At 41.6% G+C, this 14,870-nt stretch overlaps 1 protein-coding gene across 3 annotated transcripts in view; it reads left to right on the forward strand.

The window, feature by feature from the left end:
- sipa1l3 (signal-induced proliferation-associated 1 like 3) overlaps nucleotides 1-14,870 on the forward strand; it is an 89,613-nt gene that overhangs the window by 48,084 nt on the left and 26,659 nt on the right. For 2 of the 3 annotated variants that reach the window (XR_015124696.1, XM_086261721.1), the window contains exons 2-3: nucleotides 4,023-4,105; nucleotides 13,666-14,342. Coding sequence is in view for 2 of the 3 variants with exons in the window: in XM_086261721.1 (XP_086117847.1) it covers nucleotides 13,881-14,342 (462 nt within the window). In the remaining variant the exon portion in view is untranslated. Of the gene's footprint in view, nucleotides 1-676; nucleotides 724-4,022; nucleotides 4,106-13,665; nucleotides 14,343-14,870 lie in introns of those variants that run through there. The other variant, XM_086261722.1, reaches the window with a different exon arrangement.

Here is a 14,870-nt window from a genome sequence, read left to right on the forward strand (position 1 = left end):
GCAATGTAGATGATGGCACTGACTGGGAAAAGCCTAAAAGCTTAAAAAGTATTTCCTTTTAGCTATAGCTAAGCTAAATAATTGCTTGCTAACCGACAAAATAAGCAATTCCAACTTCCTCAAAGTGGCATTAAACCAGCAGAAATATTGAATTACATCCAGTTACATACTTTCAAATAATATTTATCGCCATAAGGAAAAATGCATGTGAAACACATCAATTAATTAAAGAAACCAGTAGGATACAAAAGAAATTAATATCTTTATGCTTTAACAAAAAACTTGATTTCACCTTTCACCTTATTAATTTTATTTTATATTAAAGTTATCATATATTGGGTATTTTTAGGTAATCTGTTAATTTCTGCAGTGAGAGGCTAGTGTGGGGAAAAACTTCTGTACATTATCTGATGCACAGGTGTGGAAAAAGAGCAGCGATGTGCACAGACACTGATGATGTTTCAGTGTCAGTAAAAACGTCAGTAGGCTTAACTCTGAAGGAACACTGACGCAGCAAAATTGCATCAGTGTTAATCCCATCTTAATCACGACATAATACTAATGACGGTGCAGGCTTACACACACACACACACACACACACACACACACACACACACACACACACACACACACACACACACACACACACACACACACACACACACACACACACACACACACACTCTTTTAATGCCATCAGTGGTTGCTGCACATCTTCTGCAGGTAAAATTTCTTGTTCTTCTCTGAAATGTCTGTAGCAGAATTTATTTATTTATAGCTTCACACTGAAGTCTGTATCCCACTGTCCTGAAAACATAACATATGTACACAGACGTACACACAGGGGGATCAGGCCTGTTCTGGCAGCAATCACAGAAGCAGACAGTGACTCCACTGCTGTTCGTGCAGATATACAAAACTAAAGCCTCGGTCAGCAGGGACCTGTGAACACCTGCTCTTAGCTCAGCTCTGCTCTCTGCTGCATGTGAAGGGTTAGTGGTGTGAACATGTGGTGCTTGTGGGGGCCACCGAGGTCATTTGTCTTCATCCATGGTATTCATTGGATTTTCTGAACTTCTACGGCAGCGTGCTCTGCTCTGACACAGCCATTCATCAGGACCACTGGACCACACAATGCAGCAGAGCCATCTCCTTTCACTAACGTGTTTTGTGGCATGCAGGTGGTTTATAAGAGGACTGCACTACGAATGGGCGTATGCGATTCCCATGACTGCTTCATTAAGCTGTGGAAAAGTTTTAGACATAAATGGCCTTTTTTATGTACTATTTTTAAAGTGTGTTAGAAATAAGTGACAGTCGAAATGTGTGTTTGTGTAGGTCATTGTTACTTGTCCTCTGATAATGTCTCTGACAATGTCTCTGACTGTACTATGCCGCTCTCAATAGGTCCATTTACTGTGTAACAAGAAAGCATTAAATGCTCCCTTCCATGTGAGCATGTGCAGAGCCTGAGGCAGAAAGTCTGGTTTAACAAAGAAAGTTTAAAAAGCCCCCACAGTGGTTTGGGTCTTGATGCAGCAGTGTCATCATATTTGTTTCCCTGCTGTGATGCGACGTGGTGCAGCTCATGTTTTCCACCTCTCCTCAAACTTTACATAAAATTTCATGTAATTTACTGCAGTAAAAAGTGAGATTACTTTTGAAAAACAAATAAAGCTCTGTTCCCTGAAACATTCTGACAACAGTACAACTTTGTCAGATGAAGAAGATGATGACTTTTGTTGTCTTTAAGTTTTCCAAATATTCACTCCTTTGTTTATTTCACATGGATGTATTTTTTTAAGTTAAAATGGAAATTAAAAGGTTAATAAATCTGCTGTTTTTCCAGTTGTGAATAAAATTAATGTGAATAGCTGTGTACGTGTAGGCGTACTCAGTAAACATAGAGCTAGTTTTCATTCTATGCTTCTGCATAGATGTTAGGGAGAGTGTTTTCTTGATTTTACTGCTATAATGTGTCCTTCAGAGAGAGAGAGGGAGGGTTCACGCGCGGGTGTGTGTGTGTGTGTGTGTGTGTGTGTGTGTGTACAGTGTCTTACACTGACAGGCAGGTGTAATTACTTTCAGGGGTCTGCGGTGCAAAGTCTTCCATGGTTGGGAAGTTTTCACTTTGAGTTTAATTTCATTTTCAGTGCAGTGGAGTGGAGCCTGAGCCTTAAATCTGTGCTGACGCTGCTAGCTTTAAGGACCCTCACTGTTGTAGTAAAATAGATGCTCATGCAATCACTGACCCTGCTCCACCCCTGCTCTCCCCCACTGCCAAAGACAGTGTGATTATGCTTTGTGCGGCAGGATAAGTGTACTCTGATTGATCATTATTGATCAGAACTGTATTTGCCAGACAGTAATGGGCCTGCCCCTCAGGACATTATGTCTGCTGCTTCTCTGGCCCCCCCTTCTCCCCTATCTTTATGTCCTACTTCAAGGGCCCTCCTTTTCATTGTTTAGCCTCTAATCACAGAGCACTAAGCTCCTTCACTTTGCCTCCACTTATCTTCTGTGTTTCCATCTATGTTTAAGATAGAGGTTGAGGATGGAGGTGGATTGTGAAGTTAATCAAGTCAGGGAGCATGTGTGTTTGTTTCTCTTTACGGCTCTGTGCAGATCAAGACCTTTTTCCAGGAAGAATTTTGCAAAGCCTACTTTAAATGATGTTTTTAAATGTATTTGCATACCTGCTTGCTTGTGTGTATACAAACTTCTTTGAAGACTGCATCATGGTTGCTGGCAGTCACTAGGTGAAATCGGTCGGTGCTGCACCTGAAACCTCATTGTGATGCTTTGGTCTCTAGCAGATTGCTGTAGTGAATGAGACTGACCTGTCTGCAAACACTCAACGATAAAGTAGCTTTAAAACTTTGAAGAGTTCACCTTCAAATTAAAAGTGTGCCTTTTGAACCATGTTGGTTTCACTGGTGAGGCACCAGTTTTACTTCAGAATCTTTGCTTCTGGTTTATGTTACACACTTTCAGTTTCATTACTGCTGAGGGAGCAGATGGTGGTGAGTGTTTGCAGGCAAGTTGGAGCCTTCCACCAGGTGACCGAGGCAGTCTACTGTCAACCAAAGCAGACACAAGGAGGGTTTGGGAACAGCACCATATTTCCAGCCAGCAACCTTCAGCAAGCGTGTCACTGACCAGTCTCCAGGCCTGTGTGACTAAGACATACATCACAAACTGTTATAGTTCAGTGATAACTGTAAATATCTGAATTATATACTTTTCAGCTTTAAGCCAAAATTAATCATTAAAACACTAAAATAAGTGGAGACTTGACCCCTCTTCCTTTTGACAAAGCCGAGCAGTAAGTGCCTTCAAGATTGAAAGTACAAACTTAACTAAATAGAAAAAAGAAACTGTTCCATGGGACGCATATGTCCAATAAAAGCAAATATTTCATTAGCATGAAAATATAGCTGATATATTGTCTTAGTCTTCTTTTTTTCCTCACTCCTCCGTGTTGTATCCCTGATGCAGGGCTCTGTACTTGGGAACATTTTTCCATTTAGCTGTATAAATCTGATTATATGTGTGGAAAAAAATCACAAACTGCGCTGTGCTTTTCTGCAAAACAATCATCCAACATAATTTCCCCTCCTCTATCCAAGAAGTCAATTACAAACATGGGTTCATTAAACAATGGTTTCACTTTAAGTAATAATTTTTTATTGTACCATAACGACTGATTGTGGAGTCTGCCAGCTTGTTTACAATACAGATAGACCGTCTTGAGCCTCTTTGTTCGTACTCCTCACAAGCAATAGACGAAGTCTGTGTGAATGCTCTGATGAGCGTGGAACTGATTACAGCTACACATACACACATTATCAGTACCACACACAGATTATATGACATGCAAAAAGCTGAAAACACCGTGCCACATTTTATTCCACAAGTTAGGCTCACCTGTTTGGCATTATAAAAGAAACTTTACAATTATGTAACACCGAACAGAAGTTGGTATCATTTTTTAATAAGATGTTTGTGCCTTGTCTGTACAGAGTGAAAAACCGGGCCGCCTCTGCCTGCACAGTGACGTCAGACATCACCACAAGCTTCGCCTGCACAGCTGAGGGCAAAAAAGGTAAAATTAGCATGAATGGTGATGGGTATCTGCATGGGTAATTAATTCTTTATAATGTTGATTCTTGAGCTAAACATTCATGAGCCATCTGAAACCGTTTACTGTCAATGGATGTTTGTGTCGGTTGTATAGCCATTGTTGAGTTTGAACATAGTTCTTGGGTATAAGCAAAGTGAGATTTAAAGACTCGATCAGAGGTTAATTGTCTTGATAACCTCAATATTTTTCTGCAGTGGAGGTGGGAGCTGTTGGCTCTGCACTGCTCTCTAGGAGATAAAGCACTTCCTCATCTGCATTTTGTACTGATAATGGAAAGCAGGTCACTTGACATGTACTCTGCTTGCATAAAGGAGGGCTACACATGCAGCCACTGTCAGAAAACACTCTGAAGTGTCCCATAGCCGTCTCTCTGGTTTCTGTAACAGCTGCTTTGCTCTGTTTCACTCTGGTTGTTGTCATGAATGTGTGAATCTGATTTATAGCTCTTTTGTTTTGTTAGCTTCAGGAAGCATTTTGATTTGTCGCTGAGCTGTCTGCATTCACCCACAAAGCCTTTTCTAACATAAATTCAATTTTGTTACTGCTCAGGCTAATTTTTTCTTAAAATATATAGTTGAGTCTTGACATGTACTTTTCATCGTGCTGCAATTTACACATATATCAGATCTTCTTACACAGCATAAGACAACATTAAATAGTTAGAAAAGTGCAGTGGATTCATCAGGGAGAAATATTATTAGTGACATTTTGATGGAAAGAAACGTAAATAAGTTAGGATGTGTGTGTGTGTGCTGAGTGTGCCCGCAACTATTTGCCTGCACTCGGTTCTGTGTTGCACATGAAACCGCCTCATAATTGTTCTTACAGGAGACAGACATTCTCACGATCTCTAATGGACGCTGTAGCTATCCTGTTAATATCTGTGAATGTGTTACTTCACTGTGAATAAATCTGATATAATCTTATCTTCAGTGCGGTTAAGAATCTGGATTTTTCACACATTTAGTTAAATAAATTAAATGAATCTAACATTTCCCAGAAAAGTGATAAGTGCCAGGGCTACAGCTAAGTCTTTATTCTTGATTAATCAGTTAATCTTCAAGTGCGCAACCTAAGGCGAACAGAAAATGTTTTAGAGCCCAAACTGACTAAATCAAATGACGTGTCTTTTGAGAAATGTTGATTACGCGGCAGATTTTTTGCATGAAACTACATGTAGAAGCAGAGACTATGGTACAGTGTGCTTGTATCTTTCAGTACAGCTGTTAAGTCAGCTGCTTTTGCTAAGAAAGGCTGTCATGGTTCCACTTGGCATCTGAGGTTCATGACCCTTTTCCTGCAGGGACTTTTCCTGAAATGCCCTTTAACAGTTCACTGAATCATCATCATCATCATCATCATCAGTGTCATCATCAGCTCCTGGCAAGTTGACTACTGAGAGAAAGGGGAACTAACATGTTCTGTGTGGAAATGAGCGGTGCTGTTTCATAGAAATTTTTCTGCGGCAGTGGCAATTGAAACATCAAGTGATGCAATATGTGAATACTTTCATAATCATCTTGACCTCCCTTCTGTGATTTTTGCACAATCCCTTCAGCTTTCTGTTCAGCTGCGTTTTCTCACCACTACCACAGATAAACCAGTGAACGATGAATCGCGGTGTGGGCTGCAATTTGTGATCTTCCAACTGGATGCAAATCATTAGACTCATTACATCAGTGCCTGTGTGTGTGCGCGCGTGCTAAATGAATCTAGCTCTTTTCACCCCAACCCCCAGTCTTTCTGCTTCTCTTCCTCCTCGGCCTCACGGGCTGCTTTAGTGTCCTGGGACAGCAGCCTGACGGACAGACAGGCAGATGGAAGTGACGTTGGCGACATCAGCGGGATTCAGCAAAAGCAAAGTAGATGGAAATCAATGGCGACAATGACAGTGGGGTCAGGAGAGGTTGGGGGAGGAAAGTGAGTGGAGAGGAAAGAGCTGCAGCTTAGTAAAGTTCAGTGTAAGATAGAGATGTCTCCTACAAATAACTCAAACGGACCTATGAGCCCAACACAGAGGTATTCATTGTGTGCTTCCTCCCAGCCTGGTGTGCTGCAATGCTAGTGTTGTTTAAAGTGTTTCCTTGAAAGTATTGTTGTTGTTTAGTGTTTCCTGGTTCACATTAAGAATGTGATTTCTCTGTAAAGAATAGGTCTAATTTGGAATAGGTCATGGGGTGCAGTCTGTTGGGATAATATCAGAACAACAAGGCTGGATTTACATTTATTTCTTAGAGGATGTTTCCTGTTGTAGGAAAATGTGGATCTTTAACAGCTGGTTTTTGACAGTGCTGCCTTGTCAGAAGCAGAGCCTCCATTTGCCACGTATGCCAACATCAAATTTGGTTATCAAATCTGTTGTTGTGGAGGGAAAGAAGGTTGCCTCTTCAGTCTCAACAGGGAGTTGCAGGCAGACACCTGCAGACATCCTGTAGCCTCCTCCTGACTCCTCCACTGCAGAGCGCCGTCCGGTCCACTGAACACACACTGAACACACACTCACTCCCTTTTAATGGCACCAACCTTTCTGAAATCCACTGAGGATTTCTTTTTATTGAAGAGTTTACTATTGGCTTGTTATTTTTGACCAAAGCCACCTTTAAAGTGGATGTATTACGTCTATATCCAGCTCCATTTTTATTCTTGGACTCTGTAAGAGTTGCTTTGCATGACAAAATTAATGCCTGTTTATCTTATAGTGCAGCCCCTCAATTCATCTTCTGACTGCCCTTTAGGCCATGCTTCTTCTTCGTGTTCACACCAAACACCCTAGAATTTTTTGTCGGTCATTAATTATTAAAGAAAAAAGATCATAGTTGAATTTTTAATGAAGTAAAGGTCAGTAAATTCGGGTCAGCATCAACACACTTTTGTTTTCCCTACATCAAAAAATTCATTCAGTTTAGTTTCACTTCATACTTTTTCAAACAAGAAAACCAACATGCTCAACTCTAAATAATCCATTTAATGGGAGCTCAGTAGGGCTGCACGATTAATCGTTAGAAAATCGCAATCTCAATTCATACTTATGTGCGATCTCATTTCCAAATGACAACGATTTTTTTAAAAAAAGAGAGAGAAAAAGACGACGACGATTGTACCGCATTTTGATCCGGGACGTAATCTGCATGAAAACAAGCGCTCACTCTTCCTGCTCAACAAATGACACGTGGTACAGAAGCTGGCTGCTAAAATTAGCAGGGAAAAAACAACGGAGAGCACGTCAGGGATGACGAGAAAGTGACAGGAGAAAATCCGTCCCGGTCAACCACCCAAACATCAATAACGGGAACCTTATACAGCGCTTCCCTATACCCGTCGAACTCCCGCAGGCACAAAGAAATTACGGAGGCTATCACTTATCACCTGACCAAAGATATGGCTCCCATCAACACTGTGCAAAACGAGGGATTTAGGAAAATGATCAACACCCTAGACAAACGCTACACAGTGCTGTCCCGCAACTATTTTTCTATTGTTGGACTACCTGCTCAATACACGCAGTGTCGAGCAATGGTGGAGACGGAATTACAAGCAGTACAACATTTTGCGGCAACGACAAAATGTGAGACATTTGTTGTTTTTATGTTTATTTATTGTTTTTATGTTCAGTCTCAACTGTTACGAAGTTGATGTGCAGTTAATAAGTGCAATAAATATTTATACTGGAAAAGAAAATCGTGAGAGAATCGTGATCTCAATTCTAAGCAAAAAAATCCAGATTCTCATTTTATGCAAAATCGTGCAGCCCTAGTGCTCAGCCATGTAAGTGTCAGCTTATGAATGAGAACTTCAGCTCTCATACTTACACATATAAAGTATTTGCTATTACAAGGCAATAAGAAGAAACTGACAAGGCTTTCCTCTGTGTTTCCAATAGTCATGTAAAACACCACCAGGACCTAACCTCTAATAGGCAAAGGTGGCAACAATCAACAATACATCAATGTGCAACTCCACCCACATGTACAGATCATCGAAATGTGTACAAAACAACACACACCATTAACACTGTCTGAAACACATTCACAGACAAAAAACCCCAGACGACGACAGTTCCTCATTTAGTCAGCCAGGATACAAAGTTTGTAAATGATATATAAATACGTGACAGAGAGCTTACGTTCTCTGTCACCACCTCTTTTCAATGACTCACTCGCTTCAGGCTGAACACACTCAAAAGTTATAAGTTGATAAATGATGCTGTAGTAAAGAAGACAGTGTGCAGAAATCTCCTCAATCTCTCTTAATATGTACGAGTTACTGATGAGTCATTCCTCTTGTCCATATGTGACTGCACCTTATTTTCTTATCTGAAAGCAGGTTATGTGATAGTGAAGGACCAGTAATTAACAAAGATGTTTGTATCATGTTTTTGTGCTTGATTTTAGGGCTGTCAAACTGTCTCAGATCAGCTGTAGATGTTTTGTTTAACTTCTATATCATATCAGGTTAATAATGACTAACCTGGGGTCAGTCGAGACCTGGCATCTTCTTGCCTGACCTGTTCTCTTGCAGTCGTGGTGGCATGAATGCCAGATGTTGTACTCTGCTCCTGTCCGCCAGTCATACATTTCACCATCTGTTTGTCAAACCACCCCATGATGTAGCTCACACTCTAGTGTTGTTTGCACTGTTTGTAAGTGTTGTAGATGTTTTATATCCAGAGAGTTTGTTTTTGTCTTTTGGCGCGTTATCTCCTGTTATTATATCATCAGAAGCCCCTTCGTCTTTGTTCTTGTTGCCAGCATACGTCTGGTTCATCCCTCCTTATCGGTCACATTTCACTCTGATCTCAGGTCTGCCTGCATTGCTTTGACATACCAGTGAGCAGCACCTCCTCCTCCAGAGTGATTGCACTCATTCCGCTGGAAGCTGCACTCTTCTGCGAGCTCTGTCATTACTACCATCTAAGCAGTGTAATTACCAGCCTCGATGTGTGTTTGCGGTGCGCGATTCAAGCCTGCATCATGCTGGGCAAGCTGGAGTGGGTGAGCAGAGCGCGCGCGAGAGAGCGTGAATGGGAGAGCCAGAACAGGGGAGGTACATCCCTGAGCTAACTAATTACTGTATGTGAGTAATTAAAAAGCATTAAATGTCTGCTATTTATCTTCTGAAGTCTGTGCCAGAGACTGTGCTGGATGTTTCTGCCCTCCTCTCACTGAAGAGGAGGGAGATTAAGTCTTTTCTTTTTTTTTTCCTCCCATGTGTGTCTCCTTTTTTGCCTGTTTGTTTGCAGTCAATGATCAATTTATGTTGATTTGCTTTAAAAATACTCTCTTACTTTAAATACAACTGGTTCTCAAGATTCCCACCATCAGGTATACAATATATTAGCTCCTTACTGCTAATTACTTTGTGATGGGGAGGTTTCTTCCTCACACAGCAACAGCATTTGTTTTGTCTCAGTACCATTTACTTAAGAAAAACTTGGACTTTGAGTTGAGAATTTGACGTCCTGAGAGTTTGCATTTAAGAAAATTAACGACATTACCATCAGCCTCAGCTCTACTTTTGCTTACAGCTCATCGGCAGCTGTTAGTACTCTCGCAGATTTACAGTATTTAAACATCAAACATGCTAACCAACAGCATGTTAGTAGCACATGTGTGACCAAGTATTGCCACACAGTGCCTGTAGCATGGCTGTAGATCACATATGCACTGCATTACCTCACAGAGGGGCACCTCAAAGGCTGAAGTCCTTACTGCAGCAGCCTGGGTTTGACTCTGCTCCAGACCTTGAACTAACTACACGTCTCTCTACTTTTCTGTTTGTCCACATTATCCTATCTGCCAAAGGCCTAAAATACCAGTAACTAAATTAATAAAGTACACCTTACCTATACAATAAACACCAATAAACCAGGAAAACGCACCAATAAACACAGAGCACCAAGAGCTTCTATAGGATTGGATGTTATTTGGCATCCACATTAGAAAGAACGCAGGTTTAAGTCACTATGCTGTTGGCTTCACTCACTCTGGGAGCTCCTGTTAATGAGAATACAGCTGATCTGAACCATCTCCTTGTAAATGTGAGAAAGGACAACTTCAGAAAAAGTCCCGACCTGATTCACCCGGTGTTTTCCGGAGTTTATGTGTGAGAACAGCTTTAATCAGATGTGTTTCTCACTAAGGAGCTGTGTTCTGGCAAAGGTCACTGATAAAGAAGACCACACTCTCTACATTGCTTCTCTCATCAGGCACCTCAGACATATAATGAAGCCATTCTACCGCTCCGGCAGCTGGGGCGGATAATCTGCGATTGGGCCTCAGTGGATCACAGGACAGCCCTCTGAAAGAAGAAGGACTCTGTCAGAAAGCATGATCAGAGCAGGCGTCTTTGGGCCGGAAGTGACTGTGGTTCCGTAAAAACAAAGACATGATACATCCGCGCGGCTGTATGACGATAGGGAGATTCTGTTTGCCGTGAATGAGTTTTGTTGATGTTGCCCATGTGCGTGTGTTGTGTATGAGTAATGCGGTCTTAATGCCAAAAAGGACTTGAGCTAGCTCTCATAAAAGCCATTGTGTATCATAAAAGACACTGGGACCACTGTGAGCTGCCTTTACACAATGGAAAGCTCAACGTTATGCAAATTGGACTTTGTAAAGCGATAGCCAACCCAGGAGTCGACATTTGTAGAGTTCACAAAGACGCGTGTAGCTGGAGAGAGCACATTTTCTGCTCGTTCTCACTGGAAATAGTTAAATGTTTAACTCCTGTCTTTCTGGAGCTTCCCTTGCAGCTTTGTGCGCAACAGTGTAGTGTGTCACTGCTTAAATTTTAATGCTGGACGTAGTTATGCAGCGGTTCGTTGTGTTTGAGCGTGTGTTCCTGCTGTTGTTTGAATCATATTACATTTTTTAAAGCGCTTGTCTTACGAGTAAAATTGTACTGCTCCTCTCTGATTAACTATGACCATGAGTTTGGTAACTGGTGAAAGTGAGGTGAAAGCACCATGTGATGACACGTACGGTTGAATGTGATGCAAGAAACAGGTGACAGATGAGTGGCACATATGATGGAAGTGGGGACATGAAACCCTAGGATTTTATGAAAGTTAAGTATAACAGCAGAGTAATATGGAACTCCAAAGAAGTACAAAAAATTAAATGGTGAGCAGTGGAACTTTATGGGCATATTTTATAAAGGTATATATGCAGATGATGAGCTTATTCACTGTGTGGAGCCTTATATAGATAAGAGCTTTAACCTCACAATGGAGAACTAAATGGAGACTGAGATTAGACAGAAACCTGAGAATGATAAAGGAAAGAGAGAAATTCTAGTGGTCTGTCTGCAGCATAGAGAATTAAGCACATTTACATTTCAGACATTAAGCTGAATATCATATTAATAACAAGTAACCCCCCACTGAGACTGCATTTTATCACATTTTCACACTTGCCAAATTCCCTGTTGGTATCTGCAGCTCTTAAAACATTTTCCATAACCCGTGGTTTCTGTTTCATCCAAAATAGCTGTTAAATATGTGCATTCTTTGTCCAGGTAAGCAGTAGTTTGGCTACAAAATGCTCTGATAGCTGCAGGTTATCAGAAAAAACACCTAAAAAAAAACAAAGAAAGTGGGATTGTCTTGACAGCACAAGGATAATATGTCTGCCAGTGTCGATGCAGGCCGGTTTTCTGGTTTTCATGGCTCTGACAGTACATGCTGCAGAGAAGATAGAAGTCAGACAGAACAACGTCTTATAGTGAGATGAGACTGAAACTGTCCACTGCAGCCACTGTCTTCATGCTGAACTCTGCTGTCACTCCCTTTCTTTGCAACCAATCAGTATTCTACCCAGGGCAAAGTTTTGTTTGTAGCCTCTGCATTGGTTGAATTCCCACAATCCGTCTCACAGCATAGCGAGAGCTGGTCAAATGAGCACAAACAACACCATAAATCCACATCAGTCTCTTCAATACTTATATGCTATGCTGTAGTTACTTAAATGTAAGTAAATGTTCTTCAAAGCACTAAAGTGAACCTTTTAACTGTTCGTCACCTGCAGTGAAGGTTTATCAGGTTTCTGTTTAGAAAGAAAGCTCCAAAGCAAGTCATTTGACTATTGCCCTCCTGGTTCCAGGGCAATAGTCAAATGACTATGGGTTTGGTTTAATTCTCAGTAAAATTTCCAAGTCGGTTTTCAGTTAAATGTGAGGATTTAAATGATTTTGAAGATTATGACATTCTGATTTCATTAACTTTTTACGCAGCGTCCCAACATTTTTCACCGCAGAGCTGTACTGCCAAGATCCCTTACTGGGTCTCTCTTTACATTTGCATATGGACCACCATGCCAGCACATTATCATTTCTTGCTGTCACGCAGTCGAGTCATAACCACATCATGAAAAAAAGAAAATAAATAAATAAATTCCCTGCCGGTCACCCTAAAGTACCAACGAAATCAAAACCAAAAACACGCAACCATGACTTCAGTCTGTTGTCTGCACTCACAATGACCCAAGATCAGAATAGTCCAGTCTTCAGGTTGATCGAGTAAGCTGGACGTGACCGTATTCCTGTACCTGTTTGCTGAACGTGTAACCATAAAACCTCAGAAGAGAGAAAACAGAAGTCTTTATAAAGCTAGTTCATTTTTAAGACTTGGTGCTGTGTGAGTGTTATGTTAAAACATACTGTTGTGGTTCACCAAGCAGTGCTCCAGTCTCCTCCACCCACTTTCTTGACTTTTGATATCTACTTTAGCCAAAAGGGTGAGGTTTGGTAAAGTGTTCTTTTGCTTTCTCTTTCTCTCTCTCTCTCTCCTAAAAACTATGAACCACACAAAGTTGTTTGTTTAGTGTCGCGCGGTGGAAAGAGTAGAAACAGTAACTTCTTTGTGACTGTCACAGCCGTGAGCCCACATAACAGCGAACACAAATATAGGACGCTTTTGTTTTTTTGGTATATAAAAAAATTGGGGGGTTTCATTTACTCATGCTTAAAATACAAAACAATCATCAAATGGCCCAGAATAAGAAAAGAATGCATAGATTTTTGTGTTTATGTGTGCAGTCGCCCCCTCCCTCAAAGATCATTTTTGAGCCCTGCTGTAATCTATGCAGTGGGAAAATGCTTCAGTGTATTTAAACTGTCTGTGCACTCTCCCTGTTTGGATTTGTATTACTTTCTTGTCTGATAAAATTAGCTAGTGTTTCTGAGGTTTTAATCTGCAGCAGAGCGGCTGCAGCCTTCGTGTCCTGTGGGTGTGCGGCTTTCTGTGTGTGCGCGCCATATGTGATAATAATATCCCTTGTCAGCCTCCTGAAGATTAGCCTGGATGGGAGAAATCCTCTGTCATATCCCCTCACCTTATTTTCTCTCTCACTCTGGTTTATCAGTCCTACGTTGTTTTACAGTTTAGAGACTCTGAGTTTTGACTCTGTGGAAAAAATATGGGTCACACAGGCTTTATGATTTAAAAATCAGTGTATTTTAAGGCACATTTGTCTTTGTCTTAATATTTTTCCTGATTGTATGCCTGTTGTTGTTTCTCCTCTCAGATCTGCATCAGACATCATCCAAGAAAGAAGCACAAGAAGAAGAGGAGGAGGACGGCCTGGTTCCAGATTGGATGGACCAGTGAAGTCTTTCCCACCCTCCCTGTTAAAAGCAATGTTTTTGGGAGCTGGAGGTCGTAACAGCACCTTCCCCAGCACCCCTCCCAATATGGGATGCCAGCCCCCTGCCCCCCTGCCCTGAGCTCTCCTGGGGTGTCATGAATAGTTACAGAGACAGAGGGGTAACTTGCACCTCCTCAGACCTTCTCGATGGAGGCGGAGGAGGGTTTCCCCAGCACACTCCATTTCGTCACACCCCTAATGGGCACCCGGCGCTAGGTCCCTCTGACCCGGTCATCCAACCACGCATCTCTGTGCCCAAAATGGGTGTCCGTGCACGGATCGCAGAATGGCCTCCACGCCGTGCTCAGTCCCGGGAGTCGCTGCTCGAGAATGGGCAGATTGGCGGCAATCACTACGGCGATGACGGTTCAGTTTTATCAGTTTTGTCTGACTTCAGGCTGGTGCGGGGAGGAGTCGCCAGGTTGCCCCGGCGGAGGTCCAAGGATGTAGGAGAGTTTGGCGGTGAGAGAAGTTCTCCTTTCAGCCTGAGAGTGTTCCCACCTTTGAGAAAGCGCTCCAACAGTGAAGTGACGCTGAGCGAACAAGATGAAAATGAGGTGAGTGTGAAATCTCCCTCTAGTGCCTTTTACACGTGTAGGTCCTAACTGGATTAATTGTTTTCCTTTTAGCAGTAGTCCAGATTGAGTTAAATGACTCAAACAAACCAACTTTACAATGCATGACTTCACAATGACTGACATCCACAAACACCAGTGACTGAATGCAGGTGATACAGCTCTGCAATCTGCTCTGTGGACATATTTACACCGTCCAAGAAAACTTTAAAAACTTAAAATGTTGTTACTGCGTGTTTAGTCTAAACTCCTTTCTGTTATCACAGATGCTGTGGCACATGTCTGCGGTTACAGATGATCTTCCATTAACATTTAAACAAATAGTTTATCAAGCTTTGACAGGCGGATTTAATGGTATTAACTTTTCAAGCTATGCTGAAATCACATATCTGCGGTTTTAAAATTCTGTCCTGCTTTACTTTAATGTGATTAATGAAGTGAAGTTTTACATTTTCATGTCACTTGCTCTGTGAATTCATGATGTTGTTGTTGTGCAGGTTTATTTATTTT

Source organism: Aulonocara sp. 'chitande type north' Nkhata Bay, linkage group LG14 (genome assembly GCF_057382095.1).
Source record: "Aulonocara sp. 'chitande type north' Nkhata Bay isolate Kocher_YH1m ecotype deep benthic linkage group LG14, A_spYH_male_GT1.1, whole genome shotgun sequence".
Taxonomy (NCBI): Eukaryota; Metazoa; Chordata; class Actinopteri; order Cichliformes; family Cichlidae; genus Aulonocara; species Aulonocara sp. 'chitande type north' Nkhata Bay.